The following is a 20,783-nucleotide window of genomic DNA, read 5'->3' on the forward strand; positions in this document are numbered from 1 at the left end:
ATGTCACTGGGGCTGCTGGTCTGCATGACAGAAATGGACAAAAGTATGCTTCAACAAAAGGGGGAAAGTTTGCCTTTCACATTAAGTTCAGACTAGGGAAGAGGCAGTCTAAATGACCCCTTATTTGTCCATCGTAATGTATTTGACAAATAATTCTGATATTTCAAATTACCGTAGTGTGCTTTACTTGGGGCTGCCCTTGAAAAGTGCTCAGAAGCTTCAACTGGCTCACAGAGCGGCAATCCCATCGCTGATTCCCGAGAGGGAGCAGGCAACTCCCTTGCCAGGACAACTTTGGAGGGGCCTTTCTCGTGACCCCACCACCCTCCCAGGCACGCGTGGGGGGGGGGCATGCAGGAGAGGGCCTTCTTGGTGGTGGCTGCTCCCAGGCAATTTTGGAACTGCTTCCCAAGAGAAGTGGGACGGGCGCCCCCTTTGTTTTCTTTCTGCCAGCAGGTGAAGACTTTCTTGTTATAACGGGGAACTGAGTGCTGTATATACACACATATACACATATATACATATATATAGTTTTAATTCTTTCAATGTTTAATTATTTTTAATGCTCCCCCCGCCATGTTTTTAGCTGTTGTTTTTAGCCGTCTTGAGTCCCTATTAGGGAAAAAGGTGGGGAATGAATGAATGATGCGCAGCAAGCTCACAACTTACACACATTTAGTTTGTGTGCATTCAGCTTTACATGCATGGCTAAAAATGTAAAATTAAATTTATATTAAATTAAAAGAGCTCCAGTTTCCAGGAAAAATGACTTTGGCAATCCCACTCATTAAACCTGATGTGTTTCCATTATATGTGAATCTGGCTTTGCATGTTATCTCTGGAACGTAACTCCTGTGTAAGTTGTGGGTTTCCTCAGTCCTAAAGTGAAGCTCCTGTTGGTCTCATACCATCTTTCTTCATAGACCCACACAAAAGATCCCTTCCTCCTTGGTTCTGAAGATCGACCCACTTCCACATTAGCCCAGGTGGGGCTGCAGGAATGATGAACTTGCAAGCAGTGTTTTTTTTTCTAAAAAATAATAATAATGTTTAGGGGTACAGTACTCTCATTTTCGTACTCATATTGAAATACTGCCCCTCAATGAGGCCAAACTTAGATTCACAAAATGTTTAGGGGTATGCGTACCCCTGCATCCCCCCAGAAAAAAGCCCTGTGTGCAAGCTACTACATCACAGCTGGGGTTAAATTCAGGCATGAAATAATTGGTCATTTCCAAAAGATCAAACACCAGTTTTATTCTATGTTTCATGCTTTGCCATCTCCATGTTTGCAATGGGGTTTTTTTTGGGGGGGGGAGGCCCCCAAGGGTGCCATATGCGTAATTTTACTGTATAACCCCAAAACTTGTTTATTCATAAATCCTTTAAATTTTATTGGAAGTCAGGCTGCAACCCCACACTCGCTTCCAAAGGAGCAGACCACAATGAATTCATTCATCTCAAGAGCTCTCTTAGCATTTTGGAACAGTTCTAAGCCACCCTCCATGACTGAGCAGAGGAGTCCATCCCTTGGGGATTTCTAGCTTGATGGACTCAGTGCCCTCTTGGACACACACCATTCCCAGTAGCTCCTGCCCTGTCCTTCCTATCGGGTGTGAGATTGCTGCTGGGCCTGACCACCCCCACCAAAGCAAGGGGCCCTCCTGTCCAAGGGGGAAATGGTTACAAAATTAGACCTAGAACCAACTTGAATGTAGATTTTCATTGGTGAGCAAAGCCATGGGCCAGTGTATCAGGGTCCCCTTTCATTTTTTTTCATCAGCTATGAGCCTATGTATAATAGCAACCATTAATTTAAAAACTCCCAGCCAAACCCCATCAGAATATTGAAAGCAAGAATGAAGAGAGAAATGCAATCTTACAGCATCAGTTTTAATGCAGTCTGGTGTGTTGCCATACACTTTAGCAATACACAATATCTTGCACAATAGCAGAATTAACATCTATTTTAAAATATATTAACCGATAAGGAAGTGCATATATATAATCTCTTGTGCACAAATATTATTCTTGTACAAAATGAGTGAACACTGCAATATTAAATCATTTTTCCTCGTCGAACTGTACCTTTGAGGTTTGATTTTCTGCTTAAGTGCATTTATATTACAAAATAACAGCTAACAATAAATAATTTCAGCAGCTTTGTGAGGTTTTGCTGAAAAGACACATTGCATCCTGGCTCAGTAAATCTATGAATGAGTGATTATAGGTGGAAAAATAGTGCCAGGCATGTCCAGACGCACACATTTTACAAGCAGTGGATAAGACAATATGAGCACAACAGGGCAGCACTTCAACTAGCCACTAAACGAGATTGAATGCAAGAGGCCTTTGCCATATTATATCACTATTGATCGGCTCGTCTCCTTTTCCCCCTGACAGGACTACTGCTACAGGTTTCCCCCCTGCTCAGCTAGGCAGCTGCTGAATTTCTGCCTGTCAATGCAGCTATGAAACCTCAGGAGACCTGTCCGCAAAAAGAAATAAATAAAATAGCATTTTCTTAAATGGTGGGAACCAGCGGCAACAGTTTCAAAACAGAGTTCACTATATCATCAGAGCAGAGAGTTTTAGGTACCCAGAGCACACAGAAAACTTCAGAAACTTCACATTGCCCTGGCATAAAGCATAATCTACAGCTAATACTGTAAATCAATTATTTCCTTAATTTAGAACTAGAAAGGGAATTCAATGAGTTTCTGAATTCTTTCAGATACTGTATCAATTGCAGTTAAAGAAAATGCTCAATGTGTTTTATTGTTAAAACTCTGTTGGTATGTCAGTGGGGCAAAGAAGATGAGAAAGGACCTCAGAGAGATGAAACAGTTTATTCTTTTGTCCAATAAATGTTCACAGGCAATTAATATTATCAGCTATGATAGATGGTGAAATCTGGAATGCCACAATAGCTCTAGCTTATTAAAGATCCATTTGTTGTACAAGTACTATTCTTTTACAATCCGGAGTATACAAATGTCTTTGGTAATGAAAATGTTCTCCCTTGAAATGCCTTTTTATTCATTTATTACGTTTCTAGCCTAGCTTCCCATCAAGGAGACATGCTCAGTTCTCTTCCACCCATGTCTGCACATGACACATTTTATCCTCACTGAGAAATAGCGACTGGCCTTTGGGCACGTGGTTCATGGCCAAAGAGGATTGGGAGAAGAGCTTTCCTGCCCTCGTCCAACAGCCACACCTCAATGTGACTATATTGGTTATGGTGATTTCTTAACACCAGTACAGAAATGATAGTGGCGATGTAGCCAAACTTTGTGTCCATGTGTTAATGTTTCCACTGTAAGACAGGGAGGTGAGGCACTATACAGATTTTAAAATGTAGAAAACGAAAATACTAATATTTAACAACTTGTATTTTCCTAGAGATGGGAATTTTATGACAACAAAATGTTTGTTGTTTTTGCTTGAGATGCACGGCAGGCTTCCTGAATCTTCAGAGGGGATTCTGGGATGTGCTGTCAATCAAGCTCAGCCGGAAGGGCATGAGACTCTTAATCTCAAGGTTGTGGGTTCAAGCCCCACATGGGCAAAAATATTCTTGCATTTCGTGGGGCTGGGCTAGAGGACCCCCTTGCTCCTGTCCAACTCTACAATTCTACAATTCTGTGAATCACTTGGTCAACCATTTTATTTGTATGCTTCCTTTCCACAGTTCAAACCATGCTCAAGGCAGCTTACAACATAAAAAAAAAACAGAACTACAAACAGAACAAAAGTAGTTGTAAACAACAAATGAAGCATCAAAAAACTGAACAATTTCCACATAAATCATAAGATCCAAAATAAAGATCCAAAAAATAACATCAACAACAGCAATGCCCCCCCAACCAACCAACCCCCCGCCCCTCCCCCACACAAGCAAGGCATCAAAGGCACAGGCGTACTGGTTTCTAATTATTAGAGTTTTGATGCATCTAGTGATAAAAACTTAAAAAGCAAACTAACCATAATTGTGTGTCTTGCTTAGCTTAACTAGGGCCTACTTCTCAATGACATGGTAAACTTGTTTCTGGGTTGTATAACTTCCAACTCTAGACAAAGTCTCACATGACTGAAAACTAATTATTTGCACATAGAAAATTAAATGCCAAAAGAACGGTTCTAAACTATTCGTATATTTGCCATGTGTGTGCGTACAGTTTTCTGTGTGGAAATAGCTTTTTGTATGATAGACTATTCAAAACAAGTTAGCCCCACGTGAAATTCAGAGAAATACAGTCACAAACCAAGCTTGCCGGTTATTCAGAGTTAAGCACTGAAGAACTTGAGGTTGGCACTGGGGACCCCCATGTACGCAGCGGTTGCATTCTAAGGCACCGTGTGCATCAGTGGGACACACGCAAGGCTGCCCCGCTCCACCCCCGCCCTGTCCCTGTCCTGTGGTGCCGATAACAATGCATGTGCCAGCGGTCGTGTGCATGCCAGTCACGCACAAATGGAGAGTTGCCTGTAACTACCCAGATATTGAATTGTGAATCAATACACACAAGCACATTTGAGAATTACAACAGCAATCCAGATCAATATTTCAATGAAAGCTACGCAGAAATAAACTTGCTTCACTGTAATGCAATTAGAATCAGGGTGTTAGATATATCTGTGTTATTAATACTTTCTTAATTCAGATTTTGTACATGTCATCAACAGCTTGTCCAATACTAGCAAAACTACCATAATAGCAAATACATTTTTCGACATGATTCCAAAGGACGTGTTTATCCAATAAATGTTCCTGCGATAACTACCTGTTAATTTGCACCAGGTTTTACATAATCAAAGAGTTCCTTTCACAAGCCAAGGAGGCTGTAGTGACTAGCAATCAAAGAAAAAAGACTAGATATTTCTTTCTTTTGGACCAAGAGACACGGCAAACATTCTGCTGTAAGCAGCAAGCATATGCAGTGATGGGTGTGATTCAGGTACACGAGAGGAGCTGGGCAAGAATGCCTGTCCACTGAAACAAGGATTGCTCCTTCAGGGTAGCAACCTTGAAACAACCTAGGAAACTACGTGGGAATTCTCAACTCTGAAAATATCAAAAATAAATTGAGTGATTCAATAGTTTGAAAAAGGGAAAAATTAAGTGAGCTTCACAAACCCCCAAAAGGTTTTCCATATATTTTTGATTTTCAATCTGAACAGTATCAGCTATGATACCATTTCTATTCTTTACTACCTCCTCTCATATCCTTCACAAAATGATTGTTTATGATTTTTAAAAAAAAAACCTAAGATTTTAATCTTGTCTGCTTTTCCTGTGTACTGATTCCACCTGCCACAAGCTAAGGGGGTGGCTTAGAAGTATGGGGCCCACATACTTTTAGAAAAATGCATAGAGGGAAGGTTTGTGGGAAATTATTATTAGCCATGATTCCTAAATGGAACTGCCATGTACAGAACCAGTATATCTGTCTGCATTCCAGACACTGGCAACAAACCACAGGAGGCGGCTGTCAGTGCTTGAGAGGCCTCACAGGCCACTGGTTGGGGCTCTTGGATACAGAATGCTGGAACATAAGGAACTTGGCCTGATCCAGCAAAGCAGTGCTTAGTGTTTTTATCTACATACTTCCTGGATTTGGGTTATAGCAGCACAGTTTTATTATGGTAGTTTTGCATGTATCAGTCATGCCAGAAGCGAAATAATTCATCGCTACGGTTTGTCCTTCCCAATTCCTTAAATCCTCAAGTGACTTTTAGCCATTAATCTTGCTGCTTCTGTGCTTTTAGAAGTTCCCCTGCCAACTTCGTAATGTGCTTCCAGGCAAACTGAACATGGGCAGACTCCACTGTGCGGGCACAAACTGCAAAACGCAGCACAAATTTCCCTCTCAGGTTACAGGGAACAAGATGAATCTTCCTGGAAGCATTTATGGTTTTAAGTAGTGCTTCATTCAGTTCATTAGTACCCTAGAATAAAGATAAAACAAGCAAGAGTGGTCATTAACATCACACACATCATTCTGGTAGCCCTGCCAGGACCATCTTAGGTGGGCAACCTTCAGCCTGCAGATACATGACTCAATTTGGAGTAAGCCACACCCACATTTATTTATTTTTAGCAACATTTATATGCCGCTTATGCAGACAAAAGTCCCCTAAGCAGTTTACAAAAGGCAACCTAAAATATTCATTAAAAGTACAAAATAAAAACACACATTAAAAACAAGTTTACCTATATAATCAGCCATTTAAAAACATTTATACTTACTAAAATCCCATGTTAAAACTGCATGCTAAAATTACATTCCAGGGTAGGCTTAATGTTCATTCTGCTTTTCACAGCCGAGTGACCCAATTTGAAGGTCCCAAACTTAATTACAGATCAGACCTCTTCAACAGATAATGCAGTTTCCAGATTTTGCAATGAAGTTTTGGTGCACAAAATGTATACAAAAAACACATGTTTTATGGTTGAAATGCATTGAAAATATGTGTCTGGGGGGTGGGGGGGGGGGAGGAGGAAGGCATACAAAAATGTGTCTTACGGTAGTGTCATCACCAGAAAGTAGTACTGGGAGATTGCGGCTTTTGAAATTTGAGGCCTCTAAATCGCAACAAATAATATAAGAGCTGTAAATTACTGCAAGTTTACCTTTAGTCGGAAGCACACCAGTCCCAAAATGACATCAGCACAGATCTCAAATCGATCATCCTGCAACACCAAGTCCTTAAATTCATGTGCCAGCTTAACATGCTAAAATGATAATGAAAAGTTATAAAACAGGGGGCCACCAGGAGGCGCATTGGAAGACGGCCGATAATAACATCTCTCCGACCCACACAAGGTAATTAAGAGGCTGCTATGGGAGTATGTAGCCTCCCTTGCCCCCCCAAGGGGATGGGGGGGGGACTGCCTTGCCAGCTGTGTCCATAATTCACCCCCGGATTCAAAAGAAGGGGGTGTGGACACTTGGCACGAAGCCCTCGAGTGAAGTCGGCCCTCCCCGGACGCTGTCTCTAATTGCGCACTGGTTCGCATTAGCTCAAAATACATAATTGGAAATATATAATTGGAAAGAAGCTAATGCACATATATCAAGTGAAGATCGGGAGTAAAGACTGCTGATTAATGGATCTCTGTGAGCGGAGCAATGGGCTGGACAATAAATCAAGTGAAGAATCGTCATTAAAAGACTGGTATGTTGGAGTGAAACGGAAAGGAGGGGGAGGAAAAACTTTTCTTTTCTTTTTTGGTCTTATGTGAGTACCAATAACCCTCCCCTCCAGAGAGAAGAATCGTTGCTATTATTAATCACAAGCAGGAGATCATGAACTGTGTGGAAATGAATTACTGATCAAAGAGAGGACTGGTGTGGGGAATGAAAGGAAAGTTTTATGACACAGCCACAAATGGAGTTTCGTGAAGACAGGCTTGCCGACGAGGGGGAGGAGGACCAGAGTCATCGGAATGTGAATGTATGGTTATCGGAATGTTATCTTGACCCTGCAGGGCCCCCTGAGATATAGACTGGCAAGCCTGTGGAAACCGACGGACAGACTGTGGGAATGTTCTTAACGGAGGTGTGGAAATGGTGTCTGTCCTTTATGTGAAATGACTTTTGGAGAGTGTAAAACCCACACAGGAGATGTTTGTTTTTAACCCGCTTGTGAAGATTATCAGAGATCACAAAGAAAGGAATATATGATAACGATCAAGAAGATGAGGAAAATAACAAAGAGACTATCTGGACAGAACTGGATAGAACTGTTTAATTAAAGCAGCAGCAAGAGTGATGTTTGGACCCCTTTCGGAGCTTGAAGTATGGGAACCCCCAACAAAATTTTAAAAATATGGCTGTATAATTTGGAACTAATGTGATTTGGAATTAATGTGATTTGATTGGCCTGTTAATAAAAATTATATTTTTTAAAAAAAGAAAAGTTATAAAACAAAATCCATCAAAAGAAGCAGAAGCAGAAGAACCAAAAAACTGACGTTCTTTCTGGGAGATAACCAACTTCATATAACCAACATGCTTAAGTCTCATGAATGTGATTGAGTGGGTGGTTGCTGAACAACTCCAGGCACGCCTGGAGGATGCGAACCATTTGGATCCCTTCATGGGACTGAAACTGCCTTGGTCGCATTGGTTGATGATCTCCTGCGGGCTAGGGACAAAGGTGAGAGCTGTTTCCTAGTTCTGCTGGATCTCTCAGCAGCCTTTGATACCATCGACCATGACTGTCTGGACTGTCTAGAGGAGCTGGGAGCTGGGGGCACTGTTATACAGTGGTTCCACTCCTTCCTCCTGGGCCGTGTCCAGAAAGTGGTGGTGGGGGATGAGTCTTCAGACCCCTAGGCTCTCACTTGTGGGGCGCCTCGGGGTTCTGTCCTCTCCCCCATGCTTTTTAACATCTACATGAAGCCACTGGGAGAGATCATTTGGGGGGGGGGGTTGTTCATCAGTATGCGGATGATATCCAGCTCTACCTCTCTTTTAAATCACAACCAGTGAAGGCAGTGACGGTCCTGTGTGAGTGTCTGGAGGCGGTTGGCAGCAAACAGAATCCTGACAAGACAGAAGTACTATTTGGGGGGGGCAGGGGGCGGGCGGAAGGGGGAAGCCGCCCAGAGTGGCTGGGGAATAAAATTATTCTTATTCTTATTCTGGAGTTAATACCATAGAGTCAGCTGTCCTGCCAGGCTTAGCTAAGCCCCTCCCCCTCACCTTGGGAGGAAGCCTATCATTGTATTTCAGTCTACCTGAGAAGCGTAACATGTGAGGTCTGAGCTGGTTGCACCAATCTCAGACCACATGCCTCTAAGAAGCCTCTCTTGAGTTCCTATAACAATAATTTAGAAACTTTCACCACTTTGGAGCTAAACTAAGTATTACTGCCTATGCAACTTTTTCTGAATGCTGTGTGGAAAAGTACATGAACATGACCTTCGAAGAGTTTGTAAGTAAATCACTTTTAACTTACCAAATGTGTATACTTTTTCTATGTTAGGTGAAGAAGGAAAGTTGGAATAAACTTAGGAAAGCATATTTTAAAAGTTCAAGAGCCTATATTTCAGCTTTTACCTTGCTGCATATTTTGTGATTTTAAATCTCTGCTGGAGTTCTCTCACTTGCCCCAAACTTGGATTTTAGCATCCAGGAATTCTCCTTTTGTGCCTATGTGTTTCCTTGCCACCAACTTTTTCTAGCGCTGTGGGTTAAAGCCTCAGCGCCTAGGACTTGCCGATCGAAAGGTCGGCGGTTCGAATCCCTGTGGCGGGGTGCGCTCCCGCTGCTCGGTCCCAGCGCCTGCCAACCTAGCAGTTCGAAAGCACCTCCGGGTGCAAGTAGATAAATAGGGACCGCTTACCAGCGGGAAGGTAAACGGCGTTTCCGTGTGCGGCTCTGGCTCTGGCTCTGGCCAGAGCAGCGATGTCACGCTGGCCACGTGACCCGGAAGTGTCTCCGGACAGCGCTGGCCCCTGGCCTCTTAAGTGAGATGGGCGCACAACCCCAGAGTCTGTCAAGACTGGCCCGTACGGGCAGGGGTACCTTTACCTTTACCTTTTAATCCTATCCCCACCCTCCAGTAAGGCTTTAAGATTATTTTCTTGAATGTTGCTGAGGGCTGCCAAGAAAAAAAATGCCATTTGGGCTGTATGTGGGCCATGGGCTGCTAGACACATTTTTAGAAGAATCGCATTTGCAGAAGTCTTTGCACAGACTCTGTCACGCATGAATTCATCCTTGGAAGCAGTAGCTACAATGTCAGGATATGGAAACTGAATATCTGCACAGAATATGGAAATGTCTACAAGATACAAAACTAATTGTCTTCTCTCTCTCTCTCTCTCTCTCTCTCTCTCTCTCTCTCTCTCTGTGTGTGTGTGTGTGTGTGTTGTGAATATATTCTGTACCATGTGGTTATTAGTATGTTCCTGCATTACAGGGGTTCGACTGAAGGGGGGGGGACCCTCAGAGTCCCTTCCAAACTCTACAATTCTCGGATTCTATGTTGTTTAGCAGGTTCATGTGTTGAAGGTCAGTTCTCACTCAGTGTGGCAACCTTTTCACTATATTTAATTTGTTCCAGAAAGTTAGAACTGATACACTAATCTGGAGCACTGTATCGATTTGGGGGGAGGATTCCAAATTGCTCCTCAAAACCTCAAATGGCCTCTGCATAGCTTTTATGTTATTAAACTACAAAGGAGAAACTAGATTAAAATGTGGGACTTTTCTTGCATTAGAGCAGCTGTTCTACAGGAAAATAATAGTTCGCTGAAGTTTTAAATTGTAAATCTATTATAATTACAGTATTAATCTATATAACAAGTAGTACTTAATAAAACCACTGGGAGGCGCCCAGAGCTTTGGCTCTTACAATGCTGAACTGAAGTTCTTTCTCTGCAGCTGCAACAAGATACTTTACAGCCCAGACCTGTGTAGATTTACTCAGAAGCTAGTCCCGTTTTCTTCAGCGGCATCTAATTTCTAAGCATATGAACACAGATGTTGCCTTTAAAAAGTATTGCCACTTACAAATTAAATATCAAAACTGCCAAAAAGTTTGCTGTGTGTGGGCCCTTCAGAATCGTTCCTGGGTTGGGGGGGGGGCGTTACTAGAAATTTTGTGGACCTGCTCCGTACCTGCTGGTCCCTTACATCAGGCCTCAAAGAGCAGGGCCCAGACCCCAAAAACTGGGTCTGCAGAGGAGGCCCAAAGATCATAGCAGTGCAAGAAGCGGAGGCCGCCTCGGCCGTAAGACTGTAGCTGGAAGAGACTGAGACCGCAGCGAAGACTCAAGTCTTGCGGCTCCTGCTCCCTCTCCTGTGAGGTTTTAAATTATAGTTTTAAATTGTTTTAACTGCTGTAATTGTTTTTAACTTGAGTGTTTTAAATTCAGGGTGGGTGTTGTTTAGTCTGAAGAATGTGCCTCGGGGGCAACTGCAGTAGTTCAGGGCAGGGGGAGATGGGGGGCAGGCCAGGTAAGGGGCACAAGCAGTTGGTGACTGTGCTGTTTGCCAGCCCCTGCTCCAGCCTGGGGAATTGTGGTTGTTCTATCAGCCAGCCCTCGGGACTGCAGCTACTGTTCTTGAATGCCCGGTTGGCTTGGAGTAAGACCTCTCTCATCCTTGACATCACTGAGACCTGGTGGGTGAACAGAGTGGGGATGGTCTCACCCAGCTGTACCCACCTGGGTACTCAGTGTGGCATCAGGGCAGACCTGAGGGTCTGGGAGGTAGAGATTCTCTCTCTCTCCCCCTCCCTCTCCAGTCTCTCTGTCCAGCTGGGGGTGGAATCTAGAGTCTGTGTTCCTGGCATTGGGCAATCAGGATGGCCAAAGGATTCTTTACTGCTCCCTTGCTGCCCAGCAGTCTCCCTGCCCAAGGTGACAGAGCTGGTCTCGGAGGTGGTGTTGGGGATTCCCAGAATGTTGGTTCTGGGGGACTTCAGCAGGATGAAGAGGAACCGTTAGTGAGCTCTCTGTGGGTTCTCTCAGTCAACCAGCTACAAATCCACCTCACAGTTATCTCACCTAGTCCATATTGTGCCAGCTTTTCCAGAAGATGATCATGGGGGACTTTGACAAAAGCCTTACGGAAATCAAGATACATTACATCTACAACATCCCCCGATCCACCAAGCTTATACATCTATCAAAAAAGGAGAAATGAGATTTGAAAAAAGCCTGTGTTCATCTGTAAAGCTCCCTCTCCTCTTTTCTTGCCCTTTGAGTATTCAGTGGTAAAATAAAATGCATTCACCTTGCGGATATACTCTTGCAGTCCTTTCACTCCATACATCCGAAACACAAACCACATCTTCAAGGACCGGAACCGACGCCCTAAGGGGATCTGCCAGTGCTAGAGGAGAGATCAAATAAGATTATTTTTGATACAGAACAGAATCTGCACCAGAAGAAACTGCCCACACCTTTACAGATTCCATAGTAAAATGCTCAAGAAGCCAAATATGGTGGCTGATTCCAGATAGGTGGATAATGAACACCGCTTTTCTCTCCTGAAGCATTCCAACACGAGTGAGAAATGAAAATATTGTGATGAATTAATGTTCTGTACTTACCCTATAATCTGTAATAAGTCCTGTATGTTGGTGGGGAGAAAAACATATAATGTAATATTATATAAACACACATTCACAACTACAATGTCATATTATGATACTGTGGGAAGTCAAATCCTTGAAACCTCTCAGCAGAGAGTGGTTGTGGCGTCCAACTTCTGTAACAGTATAAATATATTGCAGGGCACCTGTCCCTCCCCTCCATGAACCTAGAATTCGGGGGGGGGGGGGGAGTGGAACTGCCAGCCTCCCCACCTGCCTTCCTCCTCCCAATGCTGCAATTAGGCTTTTTAAAAATGTCCCTTTCCCACGCTGGACGTGATGTAAAGAGAACCATTGTGGGAGGGGGGGTCACAGCTGTAATCCCCTACTGAAAATGCCCCCAGCTCTGTGGTTAGGCTTGGGGGGGCGGGGGAGAAACCCCTACTTGCCTCCATAAGGCAGGGGTGAAACCAACTTTATTTCACCCGGGTCAAAGGCCCAGTTTGGCACAAGCATTTGCACACACACACACACACACACACACACAGGCTGGGAGCCTCAATGACACCCCCACTGGAGGCTTCACCCGGGGCAAAAAAATACTGGCTAGCCCCCTCTCCCCCCCCAAAATAGCTATGACTTTGCATTAGGGGATTTTCTCAAATCTAAGTGTGGGAGGAGGCATGTTGGGGGAAGAACACTTACAGCTGAAGTTAAGCTTTCCCTTTCCAGCTCTCACTCCCCCTACCAAAAAACACCCCCACTCCCTACTGCCTTTAGGCTTAAAAACAAACAAACCGCTTATTGGATCAAAGATTATCTTTAAAGCCTAATAGCAGTAAGGGAGGGGCGAGGGACTCAAGGCGGTTTACAGATAAAAATAAGAACAGCTAAAAACAAAGGGAATAAATAACCATTTGAAACATTTAGACATCGATAGAAGTAAAACTGTGTGTGTATCTGGTATATACAGGATTGGATTGATAGATCTCAATGAACCAGAACTCCAGATAAGCAGCAGAAAAAAACATGTTTTTCTATCTCACTGGTGATGTCAATTTAATGGTTGCAGGGCTTGAGCAAATGTCTGAAGCAACTGGGGATGGATAACTAATTCCATGTTGCTGTAACAGGCCATGTGCCTAATGAGCTACTTCCAACCTCTCAGAAACAAGCGTAATGCCACCAGCTATTAGCCCTTGTCACCATGATTATAAGCCTCACTTGTACAGCTCTATGCAGCCCAGATGAGCGCAATTAAGGCTGCATATGGGGCATTTATCATACAGCATAAAGGCAAATCCCTCCCTCGCTGCCACCCGACTGCCATCCTTTGGCTGCCAGGAAGTAAAAAAACAATCCCTGATTCGAGAATGCAAATTGACACAAAATTACAGCATCAGACAAAATATGGATTTTCCCCTCCAGTACAGAGTTGCTTTGCAATTATAGAAGTACACCGTACAAGCAGACAGGCAGAAAAGCAACAACAAATCCACCCCACTTTGGTTTACCTTCTGGGGCAATGGCTTTCATTATGTCAACTTTGCCAGCTGCAGCCCTCCAACTGCACCTAGAATTCGATTAGGCTCCCGTTGCCACTTCAAAGAAGCTTTCCTGGTTTTGTGTTACTTTCCCAGCAAAGAGTACTTTCAAAAGAAGCTGTTATGGAAGAGGCAAGGATCAACTGATTGATAACCCTTCCCCTAGGGAAATGGCAGGGTCTATTCCAGGAGCTCAGGGTTTGTTCCAAAAACATAAAACATTGCCCCATAAACTATGAACCCCCAAATTTGGGATCGCCCCCAAACCAGTGCCAAACTGTTGCAGTTGGATCCCAAATTTGGGGATTTGTAGTTAAATATGAACCCTGTGCTTGATGTATCATTTGCTCAGTTTGTGGTGCGCTGCAAAATGAGGGGTTTCCCCTGCAAAATGCTGCAAAAAACTGCAAAATTTTGGCACAGGTTTGGAGATAATCCCAAATTTGGGGGTTCTTAATTAATTTTCCTATAAAACATCTTTATTGCATGGCTACTGGTCCATCTGGCTCCATGGTGTATTTTTATAGCACCGGTAAGTGCTCAGGGCACTTTCTGTAAACCAAGATGGTGCTTGTTTTAAGGAACATGCAGTCTAAATTTAGGCAAAAAGGGGGAGCGAGAGAGGAAGTGAGAGAGAAAGGCCAGCAAAAGAAGTGGGAGCAACTGCAAGTGCAAAGGCTTCATTTCAGCTGAAGAGGAGAACTAAGAGGAAAGATGAATGTCTCTGTCAGGACTGAAGAATATCTATTTTAAGCTTTATGGTACAAAGAAAATGAATAAACTGTAAATGGAAGGTACTAAAAAGCATTAAGCACAATTCTGAAAATTTTACATGAAAGAAGGGAAAGGCAATACATTTTACAAAAATAGATTGACATGAGGTGGACTTTGAGGTGGGGAAGAGATTTGATTCTTTTCGCATGTGAAGCTCAATTTATCAAATCTGCACATTCCAAAGCAATGTAAGAACCAAAACAGAGCCATCCTTCAAAATTCACACTTATCCAACTTTTTCACTGCAGCTCTCTATCCAAAGTCTTTTTAAAAAATGCAGGTTAGAATAAAATGTGCCTAAAAAGGAATGTAATAGTGAAAAGAGTAGGCAAAAAATGCCAAAATTGGGAGAAATTGCTTGCAAAAATGTATACCTTCATTAATACACACATTTTTGTATGCAGTTTCAAGAGAAATTCACACAAAAACACTAAAGGCTTGGTTTCCAGACACTTGACCATCTTGGTCGCCCTCCTTTGCACACCCTTCCAGCTTGTCAATAGCCTTCTTAAATACAATAAATGTTGTAAGCTTCAGAATCATATCCAGCAATGAGACGGCCAGTCCTTCCTCTCTTTCCAGAAAGCCTACAGCTGTTCTGTGTCATCCACACTTAGAGGGTCCACCAAAAACCCCAAAGTGAGTTGAATCCAGCTCTTATATTAAAATAATGTAAATGACACACCTTATTATAATTATTGCCAAGCACTGGACAGAAAAAGGCAAATATACTTTAGATTAGCCTTTGGCAGTGGAGCAGAAGGGAGAGCATCAGTTATCATATGGGGGAAGCTAAGCAGCTCTGCCTTGAGGCTGTGCTCTGGTGCTGTGCTTTTTAACATTTTCATTAAGACCTGTTAAGAGGAAATTAACCATTAAATTGCAAGTGATTTTTTTATTCAAGACACCTAATAGCTGGTTCTCTGAGAGCCTGCACAATAAATGCCCTGCTGCACAGATAACAATCAATGAAATGGATGGTCAGCATATCAAGTGAGCTCAACGTGGAACAGACTGGTTTCCGTTTTGCATGGCCTACTTAGTTTTTACTGCAACTCCCAAACCCCCATAGTCCTCTGAACCCGATTCAAATTTACAAGGTACAGACTTGAAATCCCAGAACCGTCAAGTCATAACTAATCTATACTAGGATCCCAAATTTTCATTCCCACTTAAGAACATCAGAAGAACCTTTGAGAGCCCAGCGTTCATGTCGGCTGCGTCTACAGCAATCCTTTTATTTGGAGTTGTCATCTTTTGTCCGCTCAATTTTTATGAAGCACCCAGTTGATGTCACTTTCCTCCTCTTACATTCCAGAGGGTTTTGCGCTATCCTCCTGTGTTTTTCATGCCTAATCTAAAGCAATTCCTGTGTATGGTCAGGAGAACACGAGTGAAACTCTGAAAGGCTTCTGTGTCCTGAATTCAGCACTTCTTGTTTCATTGCTTCCTGATCAGTTTGATCAGAGGATTAGTAACTAATGGCCTATTAATTACCCTTCAAGTAGCCATTTTTAATTTCCCCAGTGTTAGCTTCTGTTCCCAAAGGGGGAGGATTAATTCCCAGTTTCCTTTCATTATTGCCATTATTATTACTCCATTTGTTTCATCGTAAAATGAGACTACTTCACAACTAAAAAATGAAACTACTTCACAACTAAGAAATTACCAGTGGGAATAAGGTATTAAAGCCTCCCCTCTGTAAATACCATATTTTTCGCCCCATAGGACGCACCGGCCCATAGGACGCACCAAGTTTTTTTGGGGGGAAACAAAGAAAAAAAATTTTATTTTCCCCCCAGGCGCTTGTGGGGCCGGCAGCGGGGAGAAGCGCTCTTTTCCCCGCCGCCCGCCTGCAGATCAGGTCCGGGGACAGCGGGAGGACGCGCTGCGCCTCCCCGCTGTCCCCGGAGCTTGCGGGGCTGGCGGCCGGGAGAAGCACGCGTCTCCCCGCCGTCAGCCTCCAAACCACATCGGGAGACAGTGGGATGGCGGCGTTCCGCCTCCCCGCTGTCCCCCGACCTTGTGGGACTGGCGCTGCGGCTCTCTTGAAGCCTGGAGAGCGAGAGGGGTCGGTGCGCACCGACCCCTCTCGCTCTCCAGGCTTCTTCAGCGAAAGCCTGCATTCGCCCCATAGGACGCACACGCATTTCCCCTTCATGTGATGGCCTGGGACTCCGATTCAGAGGCTGAACCAGAGGAATCCCAGCCTGCACAGGAGTCCCTGCCTCCAGGGCCGGCTGAACTGGGGCAAGGCCTAGATTCTGAGGAGCCTGCACCTGTGTCAGATCCTCAAGAGCAGGCACCAGGTGAAACCCTTCTGGCCCCAGAGGTGCTTGAGGACTCAGTGGCTACAGGTGAGCCTCCTCCGGGGCCCAGTAACCCTTCGGCCTCTCCTGAACTACAGAGGCTTAGGGCAGAGAGGCGAAGGGAACTGGTTGCTCCCAGGAGGAGTGCTCGCCTTAAGGCCAGAGGAGGCGGGGCTCCTGGGGGCCGGGACCACCCCTGGCCTTAGAAGAAGATAAAGGTCAGTCAGCCCGGTCCCAGGTTGCGGGAGCAACGTCGTTGTTGGCTTCAGACCTTCCAGTGTTCCTGTTCCCTGCTCGGCCTCCTGTTCCTGACCTTCCAGCGGTCCTGTTCCCTGCCCGGCCTCCTGCTTCTGTTCTTCCAGCGCTCCTGTTCCCGCCTGGCTCCCAGCTTCTGACCTTCCAGCGTTCCTGTTCCCTGCCCAGCCTTCTGCTTCTGACCTCCCAGCGTTCCTGTTCCTCGCCCGGCTCCCTGTTTCGGACCTCGCCTCTCATCTTGTGAACTCTGACTACGATCACGGTACCTTTCCCCCGGGACCAGCACACTTCATTTTTGGAGGGGAAAAAGTGCGTCCTATAGGGCGAAAAATACGGTAAGTAACAAGTAAAGTTGTTGGGTAATATGACAAGTTATTGTTACAAAAGATGGGTGCACCCGCACTCTCTGCTGAGTGATAGCAAGATTCCAGCGTGTTCCAGGCATCTGTGTTCCTTTGGAGAATTGAGACATGACGGAGACTGTCTTAGCTTTAAGAAATATGGTTTATTCACCTATTTACACCTTCGGTCTGCATGGAGGGAGTCCAGACCTTACGGCATGGTCATTTCAAGAAGGGCTTGTGCAGCCCTGGAGTCCAAGGCATCTCTCCCATCCAGCCTGCAGCCAGCCTGCCCAAGATGGATCTAAGGCTGGATCTACACTGATCTGTAAAAACGCTATTGTCAGAGCTGCCTCTAGGTCCCAGCTCACAGAGGACCAACGCTAGGCTGTAGTAATGTACAAAAGTCTTTATTGAAGTTCAGTTTCCATTTCAAAGCCACAGCGTGCAGCCCTACGTCTTAAACCCTAGATCGGCGAAGTCCCGTCTGAGTCTCCTCCCCTATGACACCAGTTTAAGATCCTAGCCCTGCTCCACCTTTTCCGCTGCTCTCTCCTCCTCTGGGTCCTCCTGCCCGCTGGGGCATTGCCCTTTCTGGACTCTTCCGACGCTGAGTCGCTTAGCTCCTCCCCCTCCCTCCGGCGGGCTTTAGGACCCGGTTCCCAATCCTCATTCTCTGCTGTCCCGCGCTCCTGTACATTTGAACTTGCCTCTCGCGCCAGCCCAGTGACCTTTCTCCTAACCGTTACACTACTTCGGTCACTGCTTCCCTCTTCCGGGACACTGGCCGGATCTGACCTCTCCTCCGTTGTCCGACTTTCTGATGGAGGCGTGGTCAGCCCTGCCTTATCTTCTCTCCCTGGTGGGGAATGCACTGGCCCCGATCCTTGGGACTCTTCCCCCCCCACTCTGCTCTGGTGGGGAAGCTGGTCCTGATTTCCAGCTACTGCTCTGGGAGTCCCTGCTGCCCCCTTGCTCCTGGGGCGTTCCCCTTGGGAACCCCCTACCCCTGGCCACTGGCGCCCCCTTCTGTGAATCTTCCGATTCGCTGGATAGGCTCATGGAATCCCTCGGTCCACTGTCCTCTTCTCCTACGCTCCCCTCGGATTCTTCCCCTTCGCTCTCCATCTCCTCTCTTCCCTGTGCCTCTGTTCCTGAGCCCCTGACATCTATTAAAGGCTATTTTTTAAAAAACATATAGCTCTCAATGCAATTTCCCATTGCCAATGGGTTGCTGCTCTACAGCACCCTCTGGAATTACATTTTTATAATGCATTTTTAATGTTATAACCAACCAGTGTAGTCTTTTTTCTGGTCTTTTTTTCTTCCTCCTTCTTCCCAGCAACCCTTGCTCAAGACTCTCCATTTCCTGTTCTCAAACACACACACAAACCATCACCTTGACAACATCTGTCTTCCCAGGCCAAATGATTCTTCTCAGATGGTCTGTCAACACCTTTTGTCATGTTAATAGATTTGCTCTTTGCTAGGCCAGCCAGGCTGGTTTGCATAAGCCAGCCCAGGGATTCCTTATCTGACACAGTACTTTCATCCATATTCCAAGTAACCAAAATCCTACCATTTATTAATTTATAAGGTTTAGGAAGGGTCCCCCCCAAATCTATAACAGTATTAAGTGTTTGAGTGGAGTCCTCATTTTAATCCTGCTTCCAGCTGAGTTCAGAAAAGCCACACTTTAGCAGCACTAAAGGGTTCTAGGATGAGAGGAGCCTGAATCTGGCATTTCTTGCAAGAATCCCAGCCACAGGCAAACAGTAGCTGCTCCACTAGTGTATCAGGGTCTACCTTCTGCCCATCCCTGAGCTGAATTGCTTCAAGAAAGATGTTGGAAACATCACTGCTGGCTCATTCTAGCCATCACTGAAATGGACTGAACCTGTTGGGAAGGCAATAGACTTGTTCATGGTAGAGGAAATGCTACAGAAAGAGAATGAGCAAAAATATGAGGCCTACTGTACACAGATAAGGACATTAGCAGGATTATTGTAATAACCTGCAGTTTCATGGGAGTATATATTTAAAGTAGATAAATAAAAGAATAAGTTAAGTTAAGTTAGAATATGCAGGAAATGTAAAAAATAAATTTAAGGAACTGCAGAAAGAGGAGGAAGTAAGTTGAGTTTTGAACTATATAAAATGTATATAAATGAAAATCATAAATCATAAATAAAACAAACATGAAATATGAGGCCTACTGTTCCTCATTGCTATCCTGGCAATTGTTTCTCACCTAGCAACAGGAGCTGCATGCGCAGTACCTGAACATATCAGGGCGATGTTCACCCCAACAAGATTTTCCCCCTACTTTCTGTTGTGCAATCACTCACCACCTGGGCGAGGGGGGGGGGGGTTTCCAGGCTTCATTCTCTCAACAACAGGCAATCAAACCTGACCGGAACAATGAGCAATTGGGCAATTGAGCTGCCTGGCTGCTCAAGAGAGTCCTACAGTTTGCAACAAAACATATCCCCCTGTAATGTACTCTCGGAATCAAAATGTTCATCGCTTCACTTCTCCCTTAACATACCCTATCCACCCTTTTATGCACCACAAACATCTTCTGCATTCTTTCAAAAGTGGCAGTGGTCATTTTAATCCTCATTATTGACTGAACACAAAATCAGAGAGTTGTTCCCCTCCTTTGTCCATTTCTTTGGACACTTGTAAAATCAGGCAATTTTCTGAACTCATGTAAACTTGATTTACATACTTGGCTAACACATGTTTTGAAGAAAAAATGGGAAACTCCATTTTGAAATACTGTGCTGAAAGTATCTAAACTGAAACAAACTTCGACAGCCAAAAACTATTTTCAAGTTAGGGAAAAGATAAAACACTTTACCTGATTCTTGATGGGCATGCTTCAGATAAACAGGATCTATTTTAAAGGCACAGGTTAAATCTGTTCTCTTCTTCACCCTGAAAAAATATTGACTTTGGATTATTTGCCATTGTATTGCCAGCTACTTCTGTCATGAGTAAAATATATAAAAGCTTTGATTGCAGATTAAAATTTGACCCCTCATTAATTTATGTCAAATGGAAGGGCCCAATTCATATGCAAGTCATGCAGACACCAGATGATTTGTTCTTGTGTCGGATTTGATTAACGTAGAATTTAACCTAATGAAACATCATTTTTTCCAACTACTTTGTATCTGCAACTAGCATATACTTTTCCTAGATTTCCTTTCAAATTCATTTCAAGTGTAATAAACCTTGGTAGCAGAATGCCCCACAATATGTACGCTGCCCCTAAGTAATTTCATTAAACTAATAGCACTAACATCACCGCTACCACATTTCTTCAAAAGAACTTAAAAACTGTCTTGGAAGAAACAGAGACGAGGAATAGCTATGTAAATGCTATACATCTGAAGCACATTCAAAGCAAGTTATTTCCCTCAGAGAATTCTGGGCACTGTAGATGACCTCTCACAGAGTCACAATTCCAAGCAACCCTAAACAAACTCCAGTCCTAG

The 20,783-nt window shown here is 44.3% G+C and overlaps 1 protein-coding gene across 2 annotated transcripts in view; it reads right to left on the reverse strand.

Moving 5' to 3' along the window:
* Window positions 1–1,872: 1,872 nt before the first annotated feature.
* DDC (dopa decarboxylase) overlaps window positions 1,873–20,783 on the reverse strand; it is a 53,941-nt gene continuing 35,030 nt past the window's right edge. For both annotated transcript variants that reach the window (XM_079949749.1, XM_079949750.1), the window contains exons 10-14: window positions 20,144–20,220; window positions 12,076–12,095; window positions 11,757–11,855; window positions 6,638–6,739; window positions 1,873–5,952 (exon numbers count right to left, since the gene is read on the reverse strand). In XM_079949749.1, coding sequence (XP_079805875.1) covers window positions 5,746–5,952; window positions 6,638–6,739; window positions 11,757–11,855; window positions 12,076–12,095; window positions 20,144–20,220 — 505 coding nt within the window. In that variant the 3' untranslated portion in view covers window positions 1,873–5,745. The remainder of the gene's footprint in view (window positions 5,953–6,637; window positions 6,740–11,756; window positions 11,856–12,075; window positions 12,096–20,143; window positions 20,221–20,783) is intronic.

This window comes from Podarcis cretensis (assembly GCF_951804945.1).
Source record: "Podarcis cretensis genome assembly, chromosome: 13".
Taxonomy (NCBI): domain Eukaryota; kingdom Metazoa; phylum Chordata; class Lepidosauria; order Squamata; family Lacertidae; genus Podarcis; species Podarcis cretensis.